We start from the raw sequence: 27715 nt of genomic DNA on the forward strand, positions 1-27715 counted from the left end.
AACACACTGGGTGGTGCTGTCTAAGTGCTTTCCCTTCATCGGCTAAGCGTGGTCTCCGTGTGCAGGTGTGGCCCCTCCCCCACCCTCATTCAGTCCTCCCCCTGGTGCAGGGCTCCTGGGCGGCCAGCAGGGGGAGCTAGCTCCCTCTCACACGGGCGGCTGGCCGTTGTGCCTCAGGCTAGTGTAGGGCCACAGCAGCTGCTGGATGGTGACCCAGGAGTCCCCGGTCCCCACCGGAGCGGCGTCCACGGTCGGCTGGAACGCCAGGCTGGCGAGCAAGGCGAGGAGGGCGGCCAGCAGCACCACCAGCACCACCGACACCCACCAACCGCGGCTGCTTTTGGGCACCGGGGGGCGACACTCCTGCTGCCGGGAGACTGTCTGGACCGGGCTGGGAGGGAGAAGAGAGAGGGAGTGTGTGAGAGTGTACGACAGACAGAGACAAGTCGTAATGCAGTCTGCCCCAGCAGGCCCTAGCTGAAACAGAGGGGGAAGAACAGGGAAGATGGAAGGGGGCGGAGCCAGTAAAGCAGAGGCGTTTCTGGGGTCAGCCTACAGCGCTGCGGACAGAGCGGGAGAGTCAGAGCAAGAGCCACGAGGCACACAGGCCTGCAGAGACCTCCAGCTCCCCAAGGGCTGGGACGAGGGCGGAGCCTCAGCTCATCGAGCAACCAATGGGCCGAGAGCGGTGCTGGAGCTCTGAGCCCATGGCTGCAGCTTAGCGGCCCAAGCAGAGTTCCCTTCCAGAAGCCAGAAGTGAAAGAGCCGCCGGAACAGAGGCCTACCAGCACCCATCTGCTGAGGAAAGGGAATCAAAATGTTTATTGAATGTTTAACTGACATCTTGGAGGGCAGGATGAGCGACGTCAGTTTACTCCCCAGCTCCGTCAGGCTGGATTTCCTCCTCTCCCTCACTTGCTCTGTCTTGTCTTCCTCAGGGGGGGAGTCTGTCTCATCACACCTACACACATTGATATTGCACACACAGGCAGGTGCTTGTGTGAGGAGTCAGGGTCAAATGGCACCTCAAACACTACAAACGAGGAGAATCTGAGAATTAATTTACAAATACAAATACATGCAAATATATACCAATATTCGTATCATGACTTGGCGAAGGGGAAGTCGTACCCACTGCAACAGTCATGAACAGACGGCTGCTAGGACATTTTGGAAGTCATGTGACAGGTTTAGCAGTGATCCCCCTTCGCTCTCGTGCAGTGGGGGGGTGGGGGGTGGGGGGTAATGGCAGAACATCTGCTGTCATCACGGCAATCCTTACCCCTTCATCAGAGAGGGCTCATCAGTCTCCGCCCATGCGCAGGAGCTAATGAAACGCTTTAAAGAAGGCCGCAGACTGCTGTTCCCTGCTGCCTTCCTGCATTGACGCGACGGCACACAGCTGTGGTGCCTTCGTTAACAAAGACCTTCGTTTATTCACAGGTAAGATGTCATGGTTTACATAGTGATTTGATTCACAAAATGGGGGAGGCATTGTTTTACATAAAGAGTATACACAGAGTCACAGTATACACAAAGCCAGCCATTGTTTACTGAACAGTGGCCGTTCAAGTGTACTGGTTATGAATCCTACAGGGATAGAAGGTAATCAACAGAGATCCAAACCTATAGGAAAAAAAGCAATTTCAAATGTATTTAGGCACAGAGGACTTTTGGGAATTTTATGTGTTGATGTGACAATGAGGAGTCAATGAGCACGATTCCATTCCACTGAAATAGAGGTTCACCAGACTTGGTTTTGGGAAAAAAAAATATATGCATGGCTGCATCAAAGTCAACATCATTATCACCACGATGACAACTACCATCACCTCATCACCATTATCAACAGTGCTTACCAGGAGCTTCTCCTTGCCAGCCTGTCAGCTTCTGTCTCTGCCATCTCATGTGACTTGGGCTGTGGGAAGACATGGAGAGAGTGAGACACTGCAGACTAGTGACGACGGAAGTAAGCTCTGTTTATTTTCTGTTGGAAGATATAGCCAATTAGCCATAACCCAAAAAAGCATGACTTTTTCAAATTTGTTACTTTGGAAACAAAAAATTAGTTTTGCAGGCTCTCATCAATGGTATAAAGCTGTTAAAGAACAATTTGCATCACACTCATGGCCATAGACTAACCCCTCACTTATGGCCATACACTAATCCCACGCTCATGGCCATAAACTAACCCCATAGTCATGGCCATAAGATAACCTCACACTCATAGCTCATTTGCTTGCTCCCCTGTATGAGGCTCTCAGACAGGCCGGCCTCTCTCACCATGTCGAAGTGCACAGCCCCTCCACTGTTCCGAGGGATGACAGCAATGCTGACCCTGCGGCTGGATGGCTGGAGGGCACAGAAAAGGCAAGAGGGTTACTGCAGCTCCCACGTACACCTACACAGCATTTACCCATTCACCTGCATTCACCTACACAGCATTCACCCATTCACTCACTCATCTACACACCATTCGCCCATTTACCTGCACTCATCTACACAGCATTCGCCCATTTACCTGCACTCATCTACACAGCATTCGCCCATTTACCTGCACTCACCTGCTCACCTACACAGCATTCGCCCATTCACCTTCACTCATCTACACAGCATTCGCCCATTTACCTGCACTCACCTGCTCACCTAGACAGCACTCACCCATTCACCTGCATTCACTCATTCACCAACACCGGGTTCACCCACTTCCCTACACAGCATTCACCTATTCACCCACTCACCTACACAGCATTCACCTGCATTCACCTACAAAGCTTTCATCTGTTTACCTGCACTCACCCATTTACCTTAATTCACCCTGGAACACAGCATTTGCTTTCATTCACTCTACTGTGAGAGTAAATGCTTTCATTTACTCTCACAGTATTTCTATTACTGCCAATTGACTAACAGGGTTTAAAATAATCTGCCACCAGAGTATAGACAAGCACATAAGGTAGACAACTGACCTTGTAGTAGAAGTACTGAACTTAAGTTTTATCATTTCAATGTGAGAGATCTGACCTTGAAGTTCAGAGATTCAACTGACCTTGTAGTATTGTGATCCAGATGTCTTTTTGTTACGGAAATCTTCTGAGGGGAAAAGGGACAATTGAGATTTGAACAGGCTGTCCATTTCAGGTACATAATGTATCAAACCCAGTGTTTCCCGGCAGTGAATATTCACAGTTCAGGCCTGTGATTGGAAATGTGGTCTGTTAGTGCAGCTGTGGTCAGTGTTACCGTCACTGCGCGGTTGTTAATGTGACAGCAGGTGTGGTCACAGTGTCACACAGAGAGCGGGTGAGGTCAGTGTTACCTCTTTCGGGGTTGGCGCCGAAGGACCTCTCGCTCTGCATCAGCATCTCCCTCAGCTCCATCAGCTCCGTGTGCTCCTTGGTGTACATCCTCCTCAGGTTCTCCACGTGCTGGATCATCACCTCCACCGCCCGGCTAACACGGCTCTCCTGGGGAGCACAGCGAGTGTGACATCACCCCCAATACATCTGCAGGCTTACACGTGTGCACACGCACGCACACACACACACACACACAAAACCTCCTTCCCAGCTGTGCTCTTACCATTTGACCACTTAAGGGTCATGGTTCAACACTGTTCGACAGGAAGTGCTGTGAAATTGACTGTGACCAATAGTTAAGCATCCCGGCAGTACTGAATGAGGCTGCGTTTATTTTGACGAATCTTATGTTATAATAATATTTAGAACATTGCTAACAATTATCATAGACTTATCCACTCTGACAGCCTATATTTTGTACATGTAGCACTGTGTAACAGGGAGGACAACATCACTCCCACACACGTGCACACACAGAGCTCCCCAGCGCTGACCTGGTGGATGGCGCCCAGCATCTCGGAGCGGCTAGACACTCGAGCCATGGACTGGGTCAAGATGTCCAGGTTCTTCTGCAGTCTGTGGATGATCTCCATGGACCTGTTATCATCCTCACACAGAGGTAGCAGCACCTGGGAGCAGGGAAAGGTTGTAGGTTTTAGGTATGTGCCCAGAGAGCTCACTCCCAAGGCATGTCTGTAACACCCATTTCTACCCATCAGCTCTCCATCTTGCAGGCCTTACTCCTACACAAACCGTGGGATTTGGCCTGACCTTTGACATCTCCAAAGCCCTCCTGTGAGCCCTCCTCCCTTCCTCACCTTCAGCAAATCCTGACTGCTGGACACCTCCCTCTTTAAGTTATCCTCCGCCAGGTCACGTGACCTCTCCTCCAGGCGCAGCCTCTTCTCAAGGGTGAACATGTCGCACTTGAAGCCCAGGGACAGGCGGTGGAACTCAGTCTGGCAGGGAGGACAAACCACCGTCACCACACTGCATCACACTGCAGCTTCAGAGCCATGCGATAAACGGCTTAAATATCACATAACCAGACCACACTGCTGCTTCAGAGCCACCTGATAAACAGTCTAAATGTCACATCTGGACCTCAATGTCACTTCAGAGCCATGTGATAAATGGTCTAAATGTCACATAACCAGACCTAAATGTCACTTCAGAGCGATATGAACCATCTAAATGCAACCTCACCAGACCTCCTCAGGACAGTCATGTAGCACTCCTACAATGTGACCTCTGCCACCGAGAGACTTATTAAGTTCATTAATACCATTGGACAGAGACGCACAAAATGATCTTGCAACAACTACTGCTAACGCTCTACTTCCTGAAGCCTTTCCATTTCCTGTCTAAGCATGACAGTCGCATGTAATAACAGCACACACCGTGTAACTTTAATAAACTCTTACCTCAATCTCCTTATCACTTGGGGATAAGCTGAAAAGAGGATTTTAAAAAATATTTTCAATAAACATTCAAAACACAAAGCTTCATACAGTTTTATAATGATGTAAGTGGTAGACTACAGCAACAGCTTCAAAATGTGACATATCAGTTTAGGCTGTAATGACAGTTTTCTAATGGGACTTACCAGTACACATACAGTATAAAGACGTGAGGCTCACTCACCTGTTTTTGTCATCCTTGGTTGAGTCACTTCCTGCATCGTCAGAATTTAGAGGGGTGTCATCTGGAGAGGCAGAAAGAATATGTGCTCAGTCCTTCATGTTAAGGGGGTGAATATGCCTTACAGACGAGAGGGTAGGTGGAGTGTACAGAAATCTGTGAGGCTGGATTACCTTCTTTCTCTGACACCTGACTAAGATCCTCCTGTGTTGCGTGTTCCTCTATTGCCTCCATGCTGCCAGAAAGTTCCTGAAAATCAAACGCAACACATTCTGCACTTCCTGAGAGCTGTTGAGAAATTTTGTACTTGAGTAATTGGATTAGCAATAATCGGAGCTAGCCGCTAACTTCTATTGCTCTACAGTGCGTTTGTGTGATGGGTTTGCTGACACTGATTAGCGTGTGTGGCTAGTGAGCATCCAAATAACATTTGCGTGTGTATACACTACATAACAGAGATCAGGCTAACTGATGCTATGCGAGGTATAAACAGCATGGTGTTAATAAGCTACTTTGATTGGATCACAAAAATACTGCTGCTAAGACAATGGGATACAAATTCTCTGAGTTGATTTACAAAGAAATGTTAAACAAAATCATTACATTAATTTACACATGAGAGGAAAGACATTAAGGCACTTCTTACTGTTCTTACTGTTACACTTACTCTTATACTTGTTCAGAGAATCGCAAATGTGAGACTATGTGCATTTTCTATGTATTGTTAGTGTAATTACTGTAAATCAAAAGCACACATTTAAGCTCACTGTTTCATCACGAAAACAGTGAAAGCTCATTTGTCCTCAGATTGACAGACGAGCGTAACTCCCTTCAGAGGGACAAAGAGACTACCATTGTTCCCATTAGTCACCTGCCATAAACTGGCAAGATTGAAGAGAGAGACAAAATAAAACTGGCTTAAACAAATAGACCTTAGGAAGATGTACAGTAATTATGTTATCACTTTATGGTGGATTGCTTTTTGAAGCCTCTGCTTGTGAAACAAGCAAGTCAAGCACACGCCGAACTGAAAATGTTTTCACAAGACAGGACGGACGACATTTTTTAAGAAAATATGACTGCACTGTATATCTGACCTCGCTAATACAAGCTTGAGTCTCTCAACCACAGTTACAACTTCTGCAAATTAGAAATCACACCATTCACAAACCGGAAACAGAACACTCAGAACTATCATTGGTCTGGAGAAAGGCTGTGCCTCTTACCAATTCTCGCTTGAATTTGCTCCTTAGGGTAAAGGAGTCTCTTCTGGGACCTCGAGAGGTCTGGCTTTCCAGCTCTGGTGACAAACCATCATCTGCAAACACACGCAGACACACGTAAGCAAAGAGAAGTCCCAATGGCACACACAGAGGCAGCAAAGTCCCTCACAGTGACATTCACAGTCATTCAGGGGCATCGGCAGTCCCAAACAGAGATGCCACTCGCAGCGCATGACACACACACACACACACACACACACACACAAATTCCCCTGTACTGACACAGCACTTCTGCATATCCTGCGGAACAGGCAGAAGAATGTGGCATTAAGGCCGGACCTGCGACCGTGGCCTCCAGAGCCCCATCCTCCTTCGCAGCGTCGGAGAGGTCAGCGGGGGTCAGGGCCCAGCCGTCGGCTGTCTGCAGCGAGCCTCCCGCGGCGGGGCGACTGCCGCCGCCCCCCCCTCCCGCCTGCCCATCTGAGAGAGAGAGAGCGAGAGAGAGAGAGAGAGAGAATGGGATGGGCCTCTGTCACACACCTGCTCCTCGTCGGAGCGCTGGCAGACAGCCACGCCGTGCTGCTTCCTCTCACCTGCCATGCGATCCTCCACCGGAGAAACCTGCCCTGCCTCCTGCATGGCCTGCCCCTCCCCCGGCCCCGGCTGCAGGCTGCCGCTGCAATGCAGAGGGGGCATCATTAACGCTGCGCTACTGTGATGACAACCGCCCTGAGCACAGGCACACTACATACCACTGCGCCGCTGTGTCAGCCCAGCTGATAGTCATGCAAGATGCAGCACGCTCCAGTGATGACTGTATGAACGCATCAGCGTATCACACTAGTACAGATTTACTGCGTCATTGTACTGCAATATCTCTGTCAGTACATTGCACTACGGTTCTGCGTCATTGTGTCTGTCACCTCACAGCACAATGAACGCAGTGCGTGGCTGTAATAAAGCAAGAGGAGGATTATTTCAAGTCCACAGACACCCACCTGTCTTGAGGGACAGCGCTGGCAGATAGCTGATCCAGGGAGGGGACCTAAGTAAGAACACAGAGAGAAGGGGAGAAGTCACTTCGAGTGGGAGAGAATGAGTGAGAGGGAGGGAGGAAGGGGTCATTTACAGAATGAGAGAATAAAGATAGAGAGAGAGTGTGAGCAAGAATTAGAGGAGGGATCAGACAGATACAGGCTTATTGCTGATAACTCACGTGGCCATGATTTTGACTGATGTGTGAAATGGGTGTTGGAGAGAGGAGAGATCATGGGGTCGATCGGTGGAACGATAGGGTCAGGTAAACCAGAGCCAATCGAGAGGGAAAGGAGGTAGGGCTCAGACCTCAGGTAAGAACCTGTGTTCATATCTGAGGGGTGAGTCACGGTAGAACTGGCTCTAGGCCAGAAGATGGAGGAAGAGCCGTGACATAGAACAGCCACTGCTCCCAGGACAGAGCACAGAGTCATTTCTCTTCCTGCTGTAGCGAAAGATGGCAGGCCTCTCAAACTGCAATGGTTCAGCTCTCCTCTTAAACTAGACGCCCAATAGATGGGCTGACACCGCAACCTGAAGCTCAGTCTCAGCAACACACAGACGGATGCATTCAGCTTCTGTCTTTGTTACAGACCAACTACATTACAAAGGGGACCACAGGTTGAGTTAAACACAAGTAATCGGAAGTTACCTGAATTTTTTTTCAAAAATACAGGAACTAATTCTGATGTCCATCTACGTCAATCTTTCTAACATTAGTTTCATGCGATATTGAAGTCTTGAGTGATATCGGAGTTACGCAAATCCTGACTCTTTTACCACAAGGAGCAGTTTATAGTATTGCTACTGTAATTCTGATGATTCATCTTCAAGATAAACTGAATCTGAGGTCCCACAACCACGCATTTACTTAGTTCTACAAAACCATGAGGCGAAATGTCTCATTTGACCCTGACAGAAAATATGACATTTTCTACATTCATTAACCAAAAATATACTTTACAGTCTCACCAGAAAAAGTATTAAATACACAGTCACATTCAAAACTTCACCATGATCCTGTCAGTTATCCACAGAGAACAGTAAATTATAAAGTTTACCCCTGAAACACAGTCAATGCAGCATTAAAATCACTCCTGGTGAACCATATCACTCACTCACACCTTGGAATGCAGCTTCCAACCACACATACACATAACACTGCAGGAGAATTTGGTGTTGAAACCAACCTCCCTACCAACCACAGATGCATGCACACACACAACACTGTGATTAAGAGTATAGCATCTATACCCCCAACACACACATATGCACACAGGCACTACTGCGCAATACCGCAACTGAGAATATGGCATGCACTTTATACCACCCCACACACATACACCTAAGAATACAGCATCCCCCCAATGCACACACACATACACACCTATGCAGTGTCATACCTGAGTTGAAGAATCCGCAGTTGTCAGTACAGAGGGACAGAGAGCGGACCCGCTTCTTGCTTACATAATGAGCAATCTGACAGAGAACACTCCAGCTGCCTGTGAGTGCCGAGAACACCCCCACACTGATGGTGCGGAGCGAGAGGGATGGGGGTGGGGGGGTACATTCTGAATTCTGGCTGCCCACTCTTACTCAGCGCAGCCACGATTATGTAAAACACGTTTCTGTAAAACTCAAGTCTTAACATTCTAGACATGGGACCCTCCAATGTTTCGAGATTTCCAAACACACTGCATCAGGTACACCTGGGACTCAGAGCTCAGCATAATTCCACCAAAGATGAATGATAACGGACAAGGCAGGACTATAGATATCCAAACAGTGGATACAGCAGGATTACAGAACCTCATTAGGCTGAACCCCAAAAGCAATTTTATTAACTAACTAAAGGAAGCGCGTAGACTTGTTCTGCCAGAGATGATCTGAGGGTAGATACAACGAGACCACAAGTATTCAAATGGCAGAACCTTACCAGCTCTAATGCTGAAAACACTTATTAGCAAAAGAAGGTGTACATTTATGCCCTTCCATCAATCTAACAGCAGATACAACAGTGCTGTACATACATGTACAATTCATGTGGTCAGCCATGCTCCTCCCTCTGCCAGAGTTAGGTACACCCTCCTTCTCACAGAAGTGCCCAGCTCATACATGCCACGAAATACTACCCAATGGAGGCTAGAGAAACAATATTCAATACTAAAATAAGGCCAAGGGAACGAGTTAGTTGAATGTACCACACATTGATGACATTTTCTACAGCTAAGGACCTGACAGAGCAAACAAGAGCTTCACACAGACACAGAGATAGAGAGAGATAGAGAGCGAGGGAGTGAAGGAGTAGAGGGAGCGCTTCACCCAAATATGTCTTTTTGAGAGAGGGAGAGAGTGAGAAAGAGAGAGATACCTTACGAAGGTTTCAGATCCTCAGCAGAGCGTCCTCTGAACATCAAAATAAACTTCAGCATTTTAAACTCACTCCTGCCAGGGGGAAGGTCCAAGAGAGACCTTTTTCAACAGTTCCCAAAGGGAGCGAGAGAGAGAGACAGAGAGAGGAAGAGACGAAGGGAGGAGTGACAGAAGGGGGAAGTGGAGTGGAGAACCTCTCTTGTCTCATCGAGATGTGAAAATACAGAAAACTTCCCCCTCCCCTGTGCTTCCTCCTCACTGACCTTGGTGTCAGTCATGCTGGACGCAGTGGTATCTTCTGAACTTCCTCCTCCTCCTCCTGCTGCTCCTCCTCCCCCCTGCGTGCAGACCGGCAGGGGACAGGTCCTGACCCGAGAGCAAAAGGACAGGGGACTTAGTCTCTCGGTCCTGCGCAACCACAATCAGTGACACTCACCACTGTACAGACGCTCACGGCGGCAGGAAGCAGCTGGTCATGCTCAGCGTGGCAGCAGAAACCAGGTCTGTGAGCGATGGCGGACTCAGCCCAGCAAGAGCAGGTGCAGTATGGGTATGCAAAGCATGAGAGGAGAAACTAATAACCCACTGGCCCGTCACAAAGGGGCCTCAAGCTCCAGCCACGCCCACCCCCATCCCAAAGCAAAGACACTGATTTGCATTGCAAAAGATCTGCTCTTTACAGAGTGAGCAAAAAAGACAGAAAGTGAATGTGAGGAATAGAGATTCTTATTACACCATCTACATACATCTGTATGGGACACACAAGTGCAGGGCTGATATCCATTAATCTAACAGATTTAGCAAAGCATTGTAATGCCACCATGCTCACGATAAACCAGAATGCAGCAGTACAGCTGCTCTGCTCACCTTCCTGTAGGGGGAACCATCTCCTCCCCCTGCTGTGGTATGATATGTTCAGCAAAAAACGCGAGGTCCTGCTTAAGCAGAGAGAGTCCAGGTGTTAAAGTAAGGTCCTGTCCGAATGATGTGTGTCTGGGTGTTAAAGTCAGGTCCAGTTCGGCCAATGCGTCTGCAAGTGATATAGACAAGTCCTGAAATGAAGTTCCGGCTGGTGGGGACTCTTGGAGACTAGGCTGGGGCTGCAGGGGGTCCAGGTTCAGAGCATCTGGAGAGATTTTGGAGGAAAAACCAGATATTGCTAGTCAGGGATACAGTATGGAGAAAGACTAACCTCTCAGAGACATAACCTGAAGAAGCACAACTGGAACCTACAAGAAATGTGCTTATTCTCTGCATCCTACACTTGAAGTGGTGAAAGATAAGTCATAATAAAGTCACTTTATTCAAACAGCAAATGAAGAACAGAGTGTACACCGAGTGTGGGAGTGAAGGAGGAAGAGGACGGAAGGGTCTTACCAACGAGCCGGGCGTGGGAGTAAGGAGGAACCTCAGGCACACGTGGAACAGCGTGTGGGTGGGAGTCCTGAGGCCCAGTGGATCCCGGGAGCCCTCCTCCCTGCTGTGGAAACCGAAGAAGAGCATTATCACTGCAGGCGCTCAAATATGCACGCATGACCAACCACGCACATAGACCCAAACATGCATGCACGTGTACAAGCACCTAAGTGTACAAATTTTTTGCAAGAGGTGTTACAAACCCCTCCCCCAAGCCTAGCATTTCAGGAAACCAATTTGGAAGAGGCAGTGGCACGCTTAATGTAAATAATAATTTAATATCCAACTAGGATAAATCATATCCCAGAAGAGCCCCCCTGAAGTAAAACAAACTCACCCACACTTCTACCAAGGTTTTCAAGCTAACCACAAGGTAACCACAAACTATTCTGGCCAATAACTGGCCAAAGTGTGAGTCTGGTGCGAGCAGGACTCTTCTGTTACACATAAACACAATAAAAACTCATCTGAAAAGGTAGGCAAGTCCCCCTCAAAGGAAGATGCACGATGTACTGTCTATTTGTGGGGAAACAAACACAGGAGATTTAAACACAGAATATTAAAAGACGCTTGTGACCTACCCCTTGTGGTTCGCTATATCCTCTCAAATCTCCATCTGGTGTGTCCGCACTCTCTGCAATAGAGGTGAAACAAGGATGGAATCATTTCAATGCTTTCTCAGCTCTGGTACATCAATAGGTTTCCATGGCAACCCCCGTGGACCGGACCAATGTCCTTAGAAGTCCATATCAAACACGGGCCCCGGGTTTGAAGAGAGGCCCCAGTTATGAGCTTTCCTTCTAATCCGCAGAGCACAGGCACGCAGGGAGAGGAGTGGAGACAGTGACAGCTTTGGACTTGAGTCTGCCAGCTCACTGTTCCCCTCCCTAATGACAGAATGCCTACACCTCCACAAGTCTTACTGTTGGCCATAGAAGGCAGGGGTCCAGGTTCTGCATAGCCCCTAGAGGGCAGACTTTTTGAGATGGGACTGTCCATACAAGGCAAGGGTCTCGAGGTGGGCTGCTCTAAGTCTTTGGGTACATTTTTACGTTTTGGGACTTGGTGGAAGCCCTGCGACTTCAGCAGACATAAGAGGGATAATCCACTCTTGGCAAACAGGCCAGACCCGTAACGAATGTCACAGGTCTCTGCAAGATCACCAAACCAGAACTAAGGGAAACATCACAGGGCCTTAATCAGGCCAGTCTCTCCACTATCCCTTAAACACACACATGCCCAACATTCACCTGTGGAATTTCTTTAATGATAATCCCAGAATGCCAAACAATGTAACCGTGGCAATGTGGACAGCTGATGAGAACGCACTCATGCGTTCATTACAGACAGTCTTACACAGAGTTTTAGAGTAAGATACCAGGACACAAAACTTATGAGGAAACAAACTTTCAGATGCTAATTCTGAGATTTACAGCTTACTGTCAGGGAACTGTAGCTGTAAGGGTATGAGCAGTAACTAAACGTATTGGTAGGCTGTGACTGTAGTGGTACAAATAAATGGGGAATAGCAGATGGTAACAAGTAAGATGTGACCACAACAGCACTGACCCAGCTCCTCTCTCTCAACACCAGGACCAGGTGGAGTTTCCTGTGAAGGAGGACAGCTACCCCACAGCTCCTCTTCAGCATCCTCCCCCCTGGAGTTCCCTGGAGTCACCACCTCCTCCACCACCTCCTCCTCCTTTTCCTTCTCCTGTCGTCTGGAGTCCTTCATATCCTCTCCCTCCCCGTTGGAATTTCTCAGCTCCTGCTCCTCATGATCCGAGACCCTCCTCTCCCCTGTCTCTTTTGCAGAACCTCTCAGCACCTCTTTCTCACAGTCTGCCTCACACGTTATTCCATCTTCTCCCTCTGCTCTGCAATCTCTCAGCTCCTTCTCCTCACAGGGCGAGAATCTCTTCTCCCCTTCCTCTCTCCTGGAGTTTGGCTGCTCCTCTTCCTCCTTCGACAACTGCTGCGTGGCGCACTCCTCCTCCTCCTCCCAGCCCAGCGAAGGGCCATCAGACTCCTCTCCGAGCTGCAGAGACAGACTTCCGTGGGTCGCGGTGACATGCAGACACACAGCATACATGAGGGGACGCACGCACACACACACACACACACACCGCAGTCACACACACGCCCTCGCACAGCAGCCACAGACATTAAAGTAATGCACGACATGCCAGTAAAACACGCGCGCACACACACACACACACAAACAATTTCAGAGAGATTGAAGGCATACACCCCACACCACCCTCTCTTGGCTTAGTAGGTTTAGCCACACGCAGGGCTTGTGGAATAGGAAGTGAGAATGTGTGAAACGCACAGACACAGCTCAGTGGCTGAAGCACCCACTCGAGCCTCCCACTCAGAGCTCCCAGCATTCTCTGGCGTTTCTCACAAAACACCCTCCTCCACACTCTGGTCTCAATTTTGCTCTACAGCATTAACATTCACTCTGTCCTCTTTAGGAATCTCTCCCCTTAAGCATCCCCTCCTACCTGCTGCTGGTGGTGATCCACGGTCTGGGAACTGGCTTCTCTGCCCTCTGGCAACGGAGTTCTCAGCTGCTCCAGCTCCTCTTGCAGCTGCTGCCTCTGATTCTCCTGCTCCTGGACCCTGAAAAACCCCCCATGCACACACTGAAAAACACAGGTCCCACACATATTTTGAACACACTTTGAGCCACCAACCTTTACATGTTTAGAAAAACTCCATCATCATATGCTAACACCAGAAAAACACCTGTCCTTATAAAATGATGCTTATGGACCATTAAGGCAACGTATCCTTACACACTCAACTTCCTGGTCAACCCGTTCTATGGATATGTCTGTACAAATCACAATAATGTGAATTTCAGACAATATTCACAAAAATTCACAAAATGCCTAGTGTGCCCAATCTGCACCCAACACACTGCACACACTACACTGTTCCTAGTCTATACACAACAAACTGTATCAAATCTGTACCAAACACACTGTATAAAATCTGTACCAAACACACTGCATCAAATGCACTGTACCCAACACACTGTTCCCAGTCTGTACCCAACACACTCTTCCCCATCTGCACCTAACACACTGTTCCCCCTTCTGTACCCAACACTCTGCACCCAACACACTGTACCCAATCCGCAGGCCCATGCAGTGTCCCATCCCTGCTGCAGTGCTGCTGAACCCCACACACACACAGGGTAGAGGCCTGACGGGCTGACGAAGCAGGACCCACAGTCCCCTTTTATTCAGGCCCGTCGCCGTGGCAGCCGGCCCAGCTGTCAGTCAAACACGCTGGGGTCCCAGCCAAACGTCCAAGCAGGGCAGAGGTCAGGCAGAAACAAACCCTCTCCAGGGAAACGGGCAGAAACGGTCGAACGCGTCACGGTGTCACGGGCGTGTGTCCCCGCCCCTCACACGCACCGGTCACCCTCATGTGCCCCTGGAATGCCACTGCCCGGGTCTCTGGGTGAGGCCTGCCCTGATGGCAACTACCCAGAACTCCACCCCCCCCTCACCTGACAGACAGATGCAGGATCTCCGTGCGAGATCTCCGCATGTTGCTGGCCATCTTTATAATCTCCTTCTCCAGTGAGTCAGTGTACTGGTCCAGCTGCTGCAGGCTGTGGCTCCAGTCCCTCCTCTTCTGCTCCAGCTCTGACCGCAGAGCCTGCAGTAAAAACCACACAACTATCAGTGTACAGTGTGACAGTTTCTCCCTCTGTCAAATATTCACATGCAAAGGCCCACCTGCACAAACATGCATACTGTTTTCTTTTGCACACACATGCCTACTCTTACACACATGCACACACATGCCTACACTGTCTCTGACACATACGTGTACACATGCATGCACTCTGTGTCATATATGCAAACTGGCCATCTCTCACACTCGCACACTTACCACCTCACAGAGACCAAATACAAATTAATGATTGAACTCTCTCTTTAACAGAACACTCTGACACTGGGAGGAGAAGGAAAAAGTGTTTACACAATGTTTTAAGTCCTACTGCCAGAATAAGCCAGTTAGGTGGGGACTGATGAAGTTTTTGCTACTTTGAATAGATATGGAGAAATCTACAGAATAAAAGAAATGAAGAAAAATACAGATTTCAGTTCTAAGATGCATCTGAATTTCAGCACATCACCAATGTTGTGTGCATTCACATACAAAGCATGCAAATACGTAGGCTCTTTTTGTCCCTGCTTTGGATGGCTGCGTACCTGAAGTGTCTGGTCTCCACTTGAGTCCAGTCCTGACTGCGTGTCCATAACCTGCTTCAGTGTGGACAGCACTCGAGAGCAGTCTTCTTTAAAGTCCTTATTCTGGAAAACAAAGTCAAATATTGAACTGTTAATTAACTCAAACAGCTGCAGACCTTTAACCTTCTTCCACAGGGTTAGGGTAGATCCTCACTATACAGAGTTTTAGAGACCCTGGGGCAACTGAGAGGGGCATTTGTAATGACACTATGGGCGGGTAATTTCAAGTGCAGTGACTCTGGGCCGTTGCGTAGAACAGTTTCAGTGACTGGTGTGGCAACTGCAATAATGCTAGGGCTACAGAGAGAGTCCACTGCAGTGATTCAGGGTATAGTAAGGGACAGTATCAACATGAGTAAAAGATTTCTGTTTTGCTTTACCCTCACTCTTCCTTTTAACATTACGTCAAAGTGCTTCTCTCTACCCCTGACCTTGTGTGGCCCACGACATGGATCATACCAGTTTGCAGATGAGGTTCTTGAAATGGATGGACATCTGCTCAGGAGTGGGTCCCTGCAGGAGCAGCAGAACCTCCCGGTCCAGAGTCTCGTCCAGCGGAGACGCGAAACAGAGCGAGGAGGAGAGACGCTCTGATCCCTCCTGAGAGGAAGACACAGGGTCAACAGCCCAACACAGACCCAGCACTTAACCTTACACTGAACCAACACTTAGCTAATACCTTACCTATTACTAACCAAACACCAACGCATGACCTATTCCATCACTGACCTATTATTTAGAAAAATGAGCACAACCCAGTACTGAACCGGGCTGGATGAGAGTTGAGATGTTACGATTTGAGAAGCAGGTATGTAATTACAGAGTAAGCAGTGAACCAGCAATGGGGTAGAGTGGTAAGAACCAGTGCATGCAACCCATAGGCTGCCAGTTTGACTTCCCAGAAGGGCTGCTGTACTCTTCAACGAGGTACTTAACCCAAAATTTCAAAAGTGGGTAAATTGATAACATGTTAAACTTGTAAGTTATGCAAGTAGCAACTGTTATGTAAACGGGGGCGTCCCAAACCTGAGCGAGGGCCAGTTCCGCCTGCAGAGAGCCTGAGCTGGTCTGATTCAGCCTGTAGGCCACTGAGAGTGAAAGACCAGCACTGCAGAGATGGAGAGAGACACAATCAAGAGTGTGTGTGTGTGTGTGTGTGTGTGTGTGTGTGTGTGTGTGAGAGAGAGAGAGAAAAGCACAGTGCTGCTCCTCTGAGAGGGCACTTTGAACTCCTCCCACATACTCACACTGACATATCAGGCTGCATCATCTGCATCTGACTCTCCAGCTTGGTCTTCTCAGCTCTCAGCACCTGCAAAAACAACCCACTTTACCACACGCACACTGCCAAGCATGACAAACACACAATATACATTACAACAAAATAAATACAAGCATAGTCTGCAGAAAAATATTAAAATATCTTAAATATGCAAGTGGTGCAAATACACTGTAAAACATTGGGTTTAAACAGCGATTAAAATCGTAAAATGCCACAGTGCATACTCTGAATACACAGTGAAATATTGGTAATACGCAGCAACCTTGTAAACACTGTAAAAATACAGTAAACCCCGAGCAGCAGCACACATGGTGGAGGAGGCGCATGCAGTGGTGCTGTCCAAATCACGGCAGGAGGGACAGGGATGGGGATTTGGGGGTGTGGCAGACGGGAACAAAGCTGGTCCAGCCATTGCCATTCGGCTGTCCCACAGAACAGGGCGGGGTTAACGGGCTCACCTCGGTGACGGAGGAGTACTCCTCGAGCACGCTCTTCAGCTCCTCAATCTGCCTGTTCTTCTGTGGGGGAGAGAGAGAAAGAGAGCATAGAGTTCAGAGTGTTGTATTCAGCTCAAGCACAAAGCAACTCCAGCAAAACAAAAGCAGACTAGGCCAGGTGGCTTTTTATTAGTCAGGTGCTGTAAAGGCTTTCAGGGCGGGCCAGAAGTATCAGCAGATTGAGGCTTTTGTAGGATTAATGCGCCTAACCGTATCTGACTCTCCTCCCGCTCCACTGAGATGTTTGCCTGCATCACACTTGTCTGCAAAGCATCTGGAACATTCCAAAATTCTCTCTGAGGAGATCCATTCACAACTGACAGAATTGATGCTTCTTATTTAGCAAGGTCAGCATCACCCTTGCATGTGTGACAGCTTAAGACATTACATTACCTTACGTTAATTTAGCAGATACTCTTATCCAGAGCAACTTCCAGCACAAAAGAACAAAATGAGCAATAGTGAGCAACAGACCAGGCTAACACTCCCAGCCCAGTGAGGGTGAGCATAACATTATTCAAGCCCTGCCCTAAGTAAATTTGTAATCTAACTAGACAAGTAAAGCCAAGTATACTACCTTTCATCAGCCACAGGATGAAGAGAGATTAAGAGATGAAAACCTCTGACCTCGACCTCTGAACTCACAAACAGCTTGCATGAACCCATCCTGATCAAAGCCGAACTCCTCTTATGATCCATCTCAGCAGGCTTTCAACACCGCTTTGAATCCTACCCAGCTCTTTTTCATCTATAATGGATAGATCCTCTGTACAAATTTCACGCTAAATGTTCACTTCTGTTCAAGATACTTTATTGCTGGTCCAAATGGGGAGAGAAAATCCACATCTGAATAATTAAAGATTAAGATCAAAGCTCTGTATTACGCTCTGACTACAGCCTGCCCTCATTGGAGAGGAAGAAAGGCTGAACGCAGTGACCTATGCTGTGCGCAGCTACGTTATCAAAGTGAATACATGCATGCGGCGGCTGCGCTGATACCGCTACCAGCTGATGCGTGATGCTTCCCCGTATCAGGCACTGCCACTCTGCAGATACTCAGTGACATGTGTGCAGCATTCAGAACTAGACAAAAGGGATGAAAATGTCCCTACGCTTAACACAGTTTGCAGGGTACAGAGGACCTGTCTGCTCCATGTGTCCAGCCCTTGTAGTGTCTTCTGTTCAACAGCAGGTGGCAGTGGGGGCTGCTGGAAAGACAGCGATTCCCTCCTGGGTCTGATCTCTGCCCCACGGCACTGTGTATGTGCTCTCTGCGGCCAGGACAGCGTAGTCACGGCAACAACATGACACTTTATGGGTATGGGGGGGGAGTGGAGTGGGGAAGCCACAGATATTCGATTGACTAAATGGATGCTCAGCTAAGCTAAATTGAACATTTGCTGTCCCCCATTGCAGTGGATGAGAGTGTTCTGATTTGTGATCTCATGAGTTTTGATGAAGGTGCAGGACTAAAGACACAAAATCCATAGCTAGCACACTGGCACAGACACAGATTATCATCTGGAAGCTGCTTGACCAAAAGTATAGACGAAGCAGACAAAGTCTCTGGTTTACGTTTCTGACTGCACAGAAGCTCAGAGCTGGTGTTCTCACAGGCCTTGTTATTTGCAAAAGGGATTTGACTAGGGATAAGTACTTAGCACTGACCTCTTGCACACAAGCTTCCCTCTCAAGCAGAACTCCATCAAATGAGTGCACCTGCACCTGGAGCGGAGGCAAGAGAGATGGATCCAGCACACAGCCACATTCAGGTTCTCTACAGCACACAGTCATGACAGATCACAGCCAGCAACAATACAGATGCAATGCATGCAGCTGTTTCCTCAAGATAAAACAGGTTGAAATGAAGACAAGGGAAATAGCAGTTAATACAGTTTGTAACACACTAAGGTTTACAATACATATAAAATTTATAACTAAATATGTATTTAGGCAGGTTACTTATATATAATCACATCAACGTGGTAAATGTTAAACAGAAACAGTTTGCTTTTACTCATGCCCACCTATGCTTCAAATCCTACAGGGAACACTGTAAAACCAAAGAGTTTTGGCCTAAAAAGGAGAGATCCACACAACATGTGCTCCATCTACACTGCAAAAATGTGGGTGAAATGAGACTCAGGATACAGAAAGAGACTCATCAGCTGACCAGAACCAAATCAATAGGTCAGAACAGACTCATCATGTGACCTAGACAGGCCTATCACAGGGAGAGGAGACTCATGACCATGTCAGAACTGACTAATGACAGAATCAGCATAAACTCCGTGGACCAAGACCCACCTGGAGGTCAGCGTTGAGGTCACACAGCTCAATCATCTTCTTCTGAAGCTCGTCAATCTCCATGGTGACCTTGATGTTCTGCGGGACAGTTACCAGCTGTTCAGCTTTGCTCAACAACATATTTTGCTGAATAATAACCTGTCACAAATGTTACAAAAAACCTTAATAGCAAAAGGCTATGCCATATTTTCAATTCACCAAGGGTTTAGACCCTCTAAACAAAGTGAAACAGTTTCATCTGAAGATATGAACAACATACCTCCTCCTGAAGGGAAGAAATCTTTGTTATGAGAGAATGGTTCTCCCGCTCCTGCAAGTAAAAGGCATTGAAAAATCAGTATAAGCACTGACTGTAAACCACACGAGATACTGCATGCAACTATGCACCACACAACAGTGGCGGGTGGTGAGCTGGAAACAGGGGAGGCTGAAACACTACCTTTAAATCATTACTTTCAATCTGTTTCCCTTTATCCTCCTTGATTAACAATAAAACAAATAATTCACAGCATAATTGACACCAATCACGTAAATGGAGTAAATGATTATGCTCGCGAAACAGCACAGATTGTCTGAAGTTTGTGTGCTTGCGAAAGCTACAATGTGAGATTGTTTAATTAAGAAGGATGACATTTATTGATTTAAATTACATTAAATGCTCATGACACATCACAGCTTTTGTGAGGTCTGTGTTCTAAATTGTTCATTGCACTCAATCTAACCTAAAAGTTTATTCTCAGTAATTTAAATCAATCTAACTAAATTTAGCTCTGTTTTGTAATTTGAATTTTGTAACACAAGAAAGCTATAATGTGAAACATTTAAGAGAAAGCTTTGGGATTACTTGCCACTTAATTGTTCAAATTGCCATTCTTGTTAATTAAACAACCTCAATGCTGTAGCTTTTGCAATAGCGCACAAACTACAGACAATCTGCGCAGTTTCGCGAGCATAATCATTTACTCTGTTTACGCATTGGTGTCAATTATTCTGTGAATTATTTGTTTTATTGTTAATCAAGGAGGATAAAGGGAAACAGATTGAAAGTAATGATTTAAAGGTAATGTTTCAGCCTCCCCTGTTTCCAGCTCACCAGCCGCCACTGCCACACAATAGGATTTTACACCACGCACAAAGTGTCCGAACACAACTCAAAACTCAAGAGCACACAAGGCATAATTTACACGTAGCACGGCTTTACGCAACACAGTTTTTCACTGCACGTGACTTGGCATTAAGATGTGCCATACGTGCTCTAAAGAGCAAACGGGGGCTTTTCGCATCACGAAACAACCACCGGTGCGCTCCGCTCACCATCTGCTTGATCTGGGCCTTGGCCAGGGTGCGGCTCTCCTCCACTGTGCTGAGGGTCACCTTCATCTCCTCCACCTCCTCCTTCAGCAGCTTCTCCTTCTGAGCCAGCTGCTGAGCTCTGCGGAGGCAAAGCATCCAAAGAGGTCATTGTCAACATGCAGTCTGTGACAAGTACAAACCATCTTATACCAGCATGCTGTAACAGATTCCTGTGCGCCCCTCTCGGACAGACAGCAACAGCACATTACGTCGCATGACAAGCAGCAGTCCTCCGGTTCTCCTCCATACTGGTGTTGGTTAGGGTTAGGGTATGGAGGAGGTGAGAGGTCAGAGGTCAGGGATAGGTGACACGGAAGAGTGCGGAGTGTGGGAACGGTAATTTTGAGGAGGGTGGGGTATAAGGAGTCTGGGTTAAGTCTTGGGGTAGGTATTACAGCTAAGGGATGAGGATGGTACTTGGATGATGTGAAGGAGGTTAAAGGTCATGGTTAGGTGATGCAGAAGAGCTCAGAGGTCAGAGGTAGTAGGTAGTAACATGGAGGAGTAAGGGGTCAGACAATGTGGAGGAGGGTGAGGACTAAGGGATCTGGGTGTTAAGTGTCATGGCTGGGTAAAGACAATCATACAGGAGTGACGTGGAGGAGGGCTTTGGGGTTGGAGGTAAGGGTTAGCGGACATTAAGCGTGGTCAGGGTCGTGGGCTAAAGTACATTTTGGCCTGTGTCTTGAGCTCCTCATTCTCCTCCATCAGCTTTTGGTTGAGGTCTTCCATGGTCTCCATAGCCAGCTTCAGTTTCCTGACCTCATCATGCAACTTCTGGTTATTAAACTGCAGGTCGGCCACGCAGTACACCAGGTCAGACGTTTCACTGGAGAGACGCAGTACAGCAGGTCAGTCTCTCCATGCGCACAGAATCTCTCTCTCTCTCTCTCTCTCTCTCTCACACACACACACACACACACACACACAGTACAGCAGGTCAGTCTCTCCATGCATACACACAGTACAGCAGGTCAGTCTCTCCATGCATACACACAGTACAGCAGGTCAGTTGTTCCACACACATACAGTACACTCGTTCAATGCCTAGACTCACACACACAGACACACATGCATGTGTGCAGACAGTCTCTCCTAATAACCATTAAACCAGATTTGATGTGTTTATTTGTACGCAGTCAGAAAGATAATGCTTTAGTAAAGATCTCTTCTCCAATAGATCAGTTTTTGCCTTTTCAGAATATCTGTGGAAAAAAAATCCCATGCCAAAATATTCTTTAAAGAATGGGTGGGACTGGATGGGAGTACTATGGTGGGAAGAGTCTGATACATGGGGTGGGCGGGGTCTGATGGCAGGAGTGGGAGGAGACTGATTATTGGTGGGAGGGGTCATAAAACTCACAGGTCGCCGCGAGAGGCCTCCCCTCCAAATGCCTCCAGGCTGCCTGACGTCAAGTTCATCAGTGCAGACCGCTTCCCTAAGAGGAGACGGAGGTTTCATCTCAACGGTGTTGACAGAACATAAACACTGACAAAAGCCATCTTATCTCTGCCTCACCTGAGTCTCTGCGCCTCACAGACTCCTGCAGCAAGTCCTCTGGTGTGTCATCCCTGGAGGGGGTCAGGGGGTAAAACACCCATTAGAAATGCTGGTTTTGTATAAGGTTAGCACTTCTCAGAAACAGCACTGCAGTAATAGTCCTGGATCCACACCATTGCGTAACCTCAGCCCTGCCCTCCAGCCTTCTCTATTCTCCCATAAATCACAGTTCTCCATTCAGCCCATGCAGACTGCCTCACTGTAAGTGCTCTTTAAAACAAATGGACAATTGGCTTCATACAAAGCTGGTCAGAGAGTGACCCTGTGTTACCACTGAAAGTGAGAGGGACTGGCCAGTTCAGCCATGAAAGATTGCAGGTCCTTCTATAACCTGCAATTTTCAACATCATAGCAGTCTGTGCATAGCTTGCTGCAATCTGTGCACAGTTTGCTGCTGTCTGTGCGGAGGTGTAAAAATCTCACTATAATAACCCCAATGGACTGAGCAGCAGCTGAAAGGGGATATCTGCCTTTGTATTGCAAGCAGTGTGCAAACCCGGTTTTGTTGCAGTCAGCATACAGTCCTGGTCGTGTTGCGGTCAATACGCACCCCTGGTTGCGGCAGTCCTGGATCCACTCCTTCATAATGGCGTGGTAGGTGACCAGGTCGATGGAGACGTCCTTGCGGTCGGGGTCCAGCATGTTGCACAGCTCCTCCAGGCCGCTGTCCTCGGACCCACGGCTGGTCGTGTGACGCAGGTAGTCCACGATGTGAGACACGTACACCTTGCCTGGGGGGGAGACGTCGGGGTTACCCGCAGGAGCATCTCTGGAGGCCATCTCACTGCTCCTCCTCCTCCTCCCCCTCCCCCTCCACCTCCACCTCCCACTCCTCCCCCCGGAGACTCCACAGGCAGCGGTCTCCACCGAGTGAGGAGGTGAATTTAGCATCCGCCCACACCACTCTGAATCACTGTCCATGATTGGAGCCCAATGAAAAGGAATGCTAGCAGCTCCAGCTTTCCCGGTTACAGCTCAGAACTACCTCCATCTGAGTCCTCCCAGCTCAGCCCCACTGCCTCCCTCTGTGTCCTGTACACTACTCCTCTGGAACCTGATTGCAGTGCATCAGCTGTTACTCCACTATAAATACGTGGCCCTCTAAAAGAAGCCATTGTGTACGCTCAGCAAACGTCACTGGGCTATGAGATAAAACAATGAAGGTAGTGTGGAAGGAGGGGAGTTTCTGCCTGATTGCTCTGGGCCAGCATTTCCATGGAGACGATGGACCCCGGCCTCCGAGCCTGGGGGATCTTCCCCATATGAAAACATTACTGAGAATCCCAAACATTTCAGTATGTCCTGTACAGTATGACGGCATATGCCGCATACAGCTATGACATCACCAGGTTCACTTGATCATTACAGAGGACAGTCAGAGAGCAGAACAGAGACAGACAGACAGAGGGTTGGACAGGCAGTGGATGAGGAGTACAGAAAGGGAGGGGGACAAAGTAGGATGGGTAGTACTGTGCTGGTGGCAGTAGCAGTGCATGTGTCCCTTTACCTCTGCGCTGGGTGTCACAGGCATGGAAGATGGTGTCCAGCAGATCCTCTTCACAGATCAGACTGACCTCCGCCATGGTATCCTTCTTTTGCTCCGAGGGGACCTGGGCACCTGGACACGGGGACAGGGGGACATGTGTGCTTCACTGGGGAGAACACCACACAATACTGGGCCATGTGGGTAAAAGGTCTGGAGAGTATGGAGCACAGATGGGGGTGACATGTGGGTGAAGCTACAGGAGACTGAACTCTCGACAAGGTTGAATCTCTGGGCTGGATAGTGCTGCTGTTCCCTTGAGGTAGGGGGGGGGGTGTTGATACAACATACATATCACAACATTTTGTTTTTTCTTGTGACTCTGGCTTAGGTGACAGCACTTGAATCTGAACCAGTTCCAACTTACAGGGGTTGAACCTTTTTTGGAAACTTTTGTTGAAAACTTTTTTGGAATCAGTTTCACCTTTGAGTCCACAGTATTTTTCTGAAGTGAATAAAGTGATATGAGATGAGAACCTGTGGAATATCATGAATGCTGGCACAGCTAGGGGGTGTTGTTAGGCACAACACGACCGCAGGTTCAAGTACTTTATCACTGCTAACACTGTTGGTATCACATTATTCTGTGCAGTGAGTGACCATAGGTGATAGAAAATGTCATTCGAGAAAATACATCTACCCCAATCAATATATATCTACCCCAATGTTACTATGCAGTTTAAATACAGTTCTACTTCATTATAATGATGAGGTCCATCACCATTGGTTGAAATATCATTACAAATTTTCAAGGCTTTTCAAAGTAAGCAATGAAGATTACCATATTAGCTGGTTAGCAATCACACCCTGAGTAGCTTTTTGGAAAGGTCTGAAGGAAAACCTCCATGATTTGCATCAAAAGGCACATTGTGACTGAAACTGTATCAATGACAATATAAAACGGTCACATTGCTTGCCCTTAGCGTGATGTGTCCGTGGTGTACGGAGAGTCCCATACCGTCCCCCATGGACAACCTCTTGACCACAAAGGCGGGGTAGTCCGGGTCGCAGTCCAGCAGGGAGGAGGCGTTGGAGGTGCAGAAGTTGAGGTTGTAGCAGCCGTAGGCAGGGCTTCCGCGCAGGTCGCCGCCCCCACCGGCTCTGCCCTCCGGCCTGCTGTAGGTGGCGTACTGTGAGAAGCTGAAGAACCTGTCCCCAGACTGAGTGGCGGGGGTGGAGCAGGTCTGTGACCACGCCCTCTGGCTCCTGGGCCCCGCCTCCCGCTGCTGCACCAGCGTGCTGGAGACGGTGTAGGTGGTGTTGGCGGGCGAGGCGGCAGCGACGAAGGAGGAGGAGGAGGAGGCAGGGCGGCAAGGCCTCGGGGAGCCGGTGGGGGTCAGCATGCCGGGGCTGCCCTCGGACTCGCCCTCCCGGCGCACGGTGCGCCTCTTCAGGATGGCCTCCAGGTTCCCGCGCAGGCCCGGCTGCGGGCTGTCGTAGCTGCGCGACTGGAAGCGCGGGATCTGGAAGGGCGAGTCAGCCTCTTGGCCCCGCCGCTGGATGGTCTGCAGCTTGCGGCAGATGCTGTCCACGGGGTTGTGTCGCCTCTGAATTACTGCCACGTCCATCTCGGAGCAGGGGTCGTGAACGGCGCTCGATCTGTCAGGAGACAGGAGGTCGTCAGAGCGTACACGCCCACACACTCAGATCTCTCTCCCTCTCTGACAAACAGGCCCCTCAATGACCCTGGCATGCACTGCAGACATCTCTTCTTAGATACCTGCCTTTCAACTCATGCTCAACCTTTCAAAGTATGAAAAGTCCCCCTCCTCGTTTTCCTACCAAGCAGTCCTATATTACTGGTGTTACCAATAGCTACACACTCTTTATCTCCTATAAAGGCTGACCCACATCTGCCATTTTAAAACGAAGAGTATCTGAAAACCCCTTTCTCACCACCTTCTCAACGCAGCTTCTGGTCCAAGCCCTGGTGCAATCCCACCTGGGCTAATGAAAAATCCTACTGGATGGCCTCCCTGCCAATGCTGTCCACCCACATTAACTCATTTAGAGCTCTATCATATGATTGGTCTTCTTTGCACCCTACTACTCTGAGGCCACCCCTCTCCTTATCTCCATTGTTGGCCAGATTTGGTTCCCTGAAACCCAGTACTGCAATACTGGGGTCTCACTGTTCCCACCTGCTGTGCTCTCAGACACACTATTCGCACATACTTACAGCCCTGTCTCCTACCATTGGCTGTACCACACATTAAACTTCAGTGCCATCGCTTCTCATTGGCTGGACCACACAGTGCTTAAGTGCCATCTTCGCCCATAGGCTCTGTGATCTGCCACTTCTGGCTGTTTCTCTGTGCCCCATCTTTGATGCTTCCTCTCAGCCTTAGCCCCTCAGTGGTAAAAATATGCTACCAATCAAAGACAGCAGACCCTCCCAAGACTCACCTCCCAGGCCGTGTCTGGGTTAACCCGACTTGGTTCTGCCCTGATAAGCTGGTTGGACCGAGACGGTACCTGAAGCAAGTTTCCGTTTAAATATTTAATATATTTTAAATATGGTACTTACAGATAGCAAAGCTGCTCAAAAGTCCAGTATTACAATTCATACTGGATGTTTCACTGCAGCATTTCCATGTTCCTGTGCATGCAGCTTTAAAATGTGGTTCACTGTGTCTACAGCTCTGCGCTGATTTGCACGGTAACTTTTGGTTATGCTGCTTGTTGTATTTGCCGATTTGTCACTTGTATTTTATAATGCTCCATAAATCACTTGAAACAGGGCGTTTGCCGAATAATATAAATGACCCCGCACAACCACATTGACAGCCCAATTACACAGACAAAAACCCAAATCCAAGCAAAATCCTATATATCCCGTTCGAAAGTCAGGTAATCGAGCTAAATTGTTCAAGCTCTTGCCCTACAAACCGTCTCTCACACACAGCCGAACAAAAGTAGGAGTTTTGAATAAAACTAAAGAAAAAGCACTTGAAGTTGGTACCGATCTCAGCTCAATTACAGCCACAAACCGGTAGTAACAGCCCTGACCAACATACCAATGCCAAACAAAAAATACCATAACATTTCACCTTAATAAAACAAACATTATTTACAACTATGGATACTTTAACCTCAAAATGATGACCCTGACTGCAGAGCACATTTTGATATCTTGTAATTTTACTTTGCAAGGCGTCATTTACCTACCCTAAAGTATTCTGCGTTTAAATTTTGTCAGACAAATAGCACCTTTACTCGGAGAATTCCAAAAAGAGCGCCTCGGTGACGAGTGGTTTTTAAATCTCAAAGTGCTCTTGTCGCCCTCCTATGGCCACTATAGGCCCTACATTCAAATCCTTTAAATTGTCAGCCATATAGACGGCCTGCAACAGGACGCGCAATTTACGCGTTTTTACTTCCGTCATCTTCTGTGCCTTCAGCTACAGGCGGATGTCTGCGAAGATACAATAAAATGTATGGAATATTCTGTATGAAACCACATGAAAAGGTTTAATGTTACGTTTTGTAAAATAGCGCTGTTAAATACTTTTTAGTGTTCATAATGTATAATATGATATAATGTAATATGCAGGCATTCCAGGGAAAGTTAGGTCAGTGGTGTGTTTTATATGGCCGTACTGTCATAACGGTTCAGCAGCTGCCAGCATTGAAACTGCAGTGTGTATGGCTATTCAGTTATTATGGTTCAGTAGCTGCCTGCACTGAGATCAAGGAATGTATGCCATTCTGACAAGGAGGTCATTGTTGTTGTTGTTGTATTGCTGCTGAGAATTATGGGACATGTTTATTTCATATAAGTCAGGCAGGCCTGAAAAGAGGTAATAAAGGCTTCAAAAACATTCCAAGCACAAAACCTCTTAGTTGTGTTT

At 48.0% G+C, this 27715-nt stretch overlaps 1 protein-coding gene across 1 annotated transcript; it reads right to left on the reverse strand.

The window, feature by feature from the left end:
- Positions 1 to 124: 124 nt before the first annotated feature.
- On the reverse strand, positions 125 to 25432 carry LOC118770656 (lymphoid-restricted membrane protein). The gene is given in 38 exon segments (XM_036518417.1): positions 125 to 391; positions 842 to 956; positions 1275 to 1360; positions 1851 to 1918; positions 2284 to 2352; positions 3050 to 3093; positions 3320 to 3467; positions 3854 to 3988; positions 4178 to 4318; positions 4784 to 4811; positions 5004 to 5064; positions 5174 to 5249; positions 6227 to 6318; positions 6563 to 6703; positions 6817 to 6899; positions 7222 to 7268; positions 9895 to 9997; positions 10499 to 10757; positions 11009 to 11111; positions 11629 to 11681; positions 12617 to 13085; positions 13555 to 13672; positions 14571 to 14722; positions 15283 to 15384; positions 15781 to 15921; positions 16348 to 16429; positions 16569 to 16633; positions 17062 to 17121; positions 18769 to 18825; positions 19408 to 19485; positions 19667 to 19717; positions 20722 to 20839; positions 21431 to 21589; positions 22124 to 22199; positions 22280 to 22332; positions 22872 to 23052; positions 23829 to 23939; positions 24823 to 25432. Coding segments are annotated over 38 exon segments (4779 nt in total). The 3' UTR covers positions 125 to 147.
- Between the last annotated feature and the right edge of the window lie 2283 nt (positions 25433 to 27715).

This window comes from Megalops cyprinoides, chromosome 23 (assembly GCF_013368585.1).
Source record: "Megalops cyprinoides isolate fMegCyp1 chromosome 23, fMegCyp1.pri, whole genome shotgun sequence".
Taxonomy (NCBI): Eukaryota; Metazoa; Chordata; class Actinopteri; order Elopiformes; family Megalopidae; genus Megalops; species Megalops cyprinoides.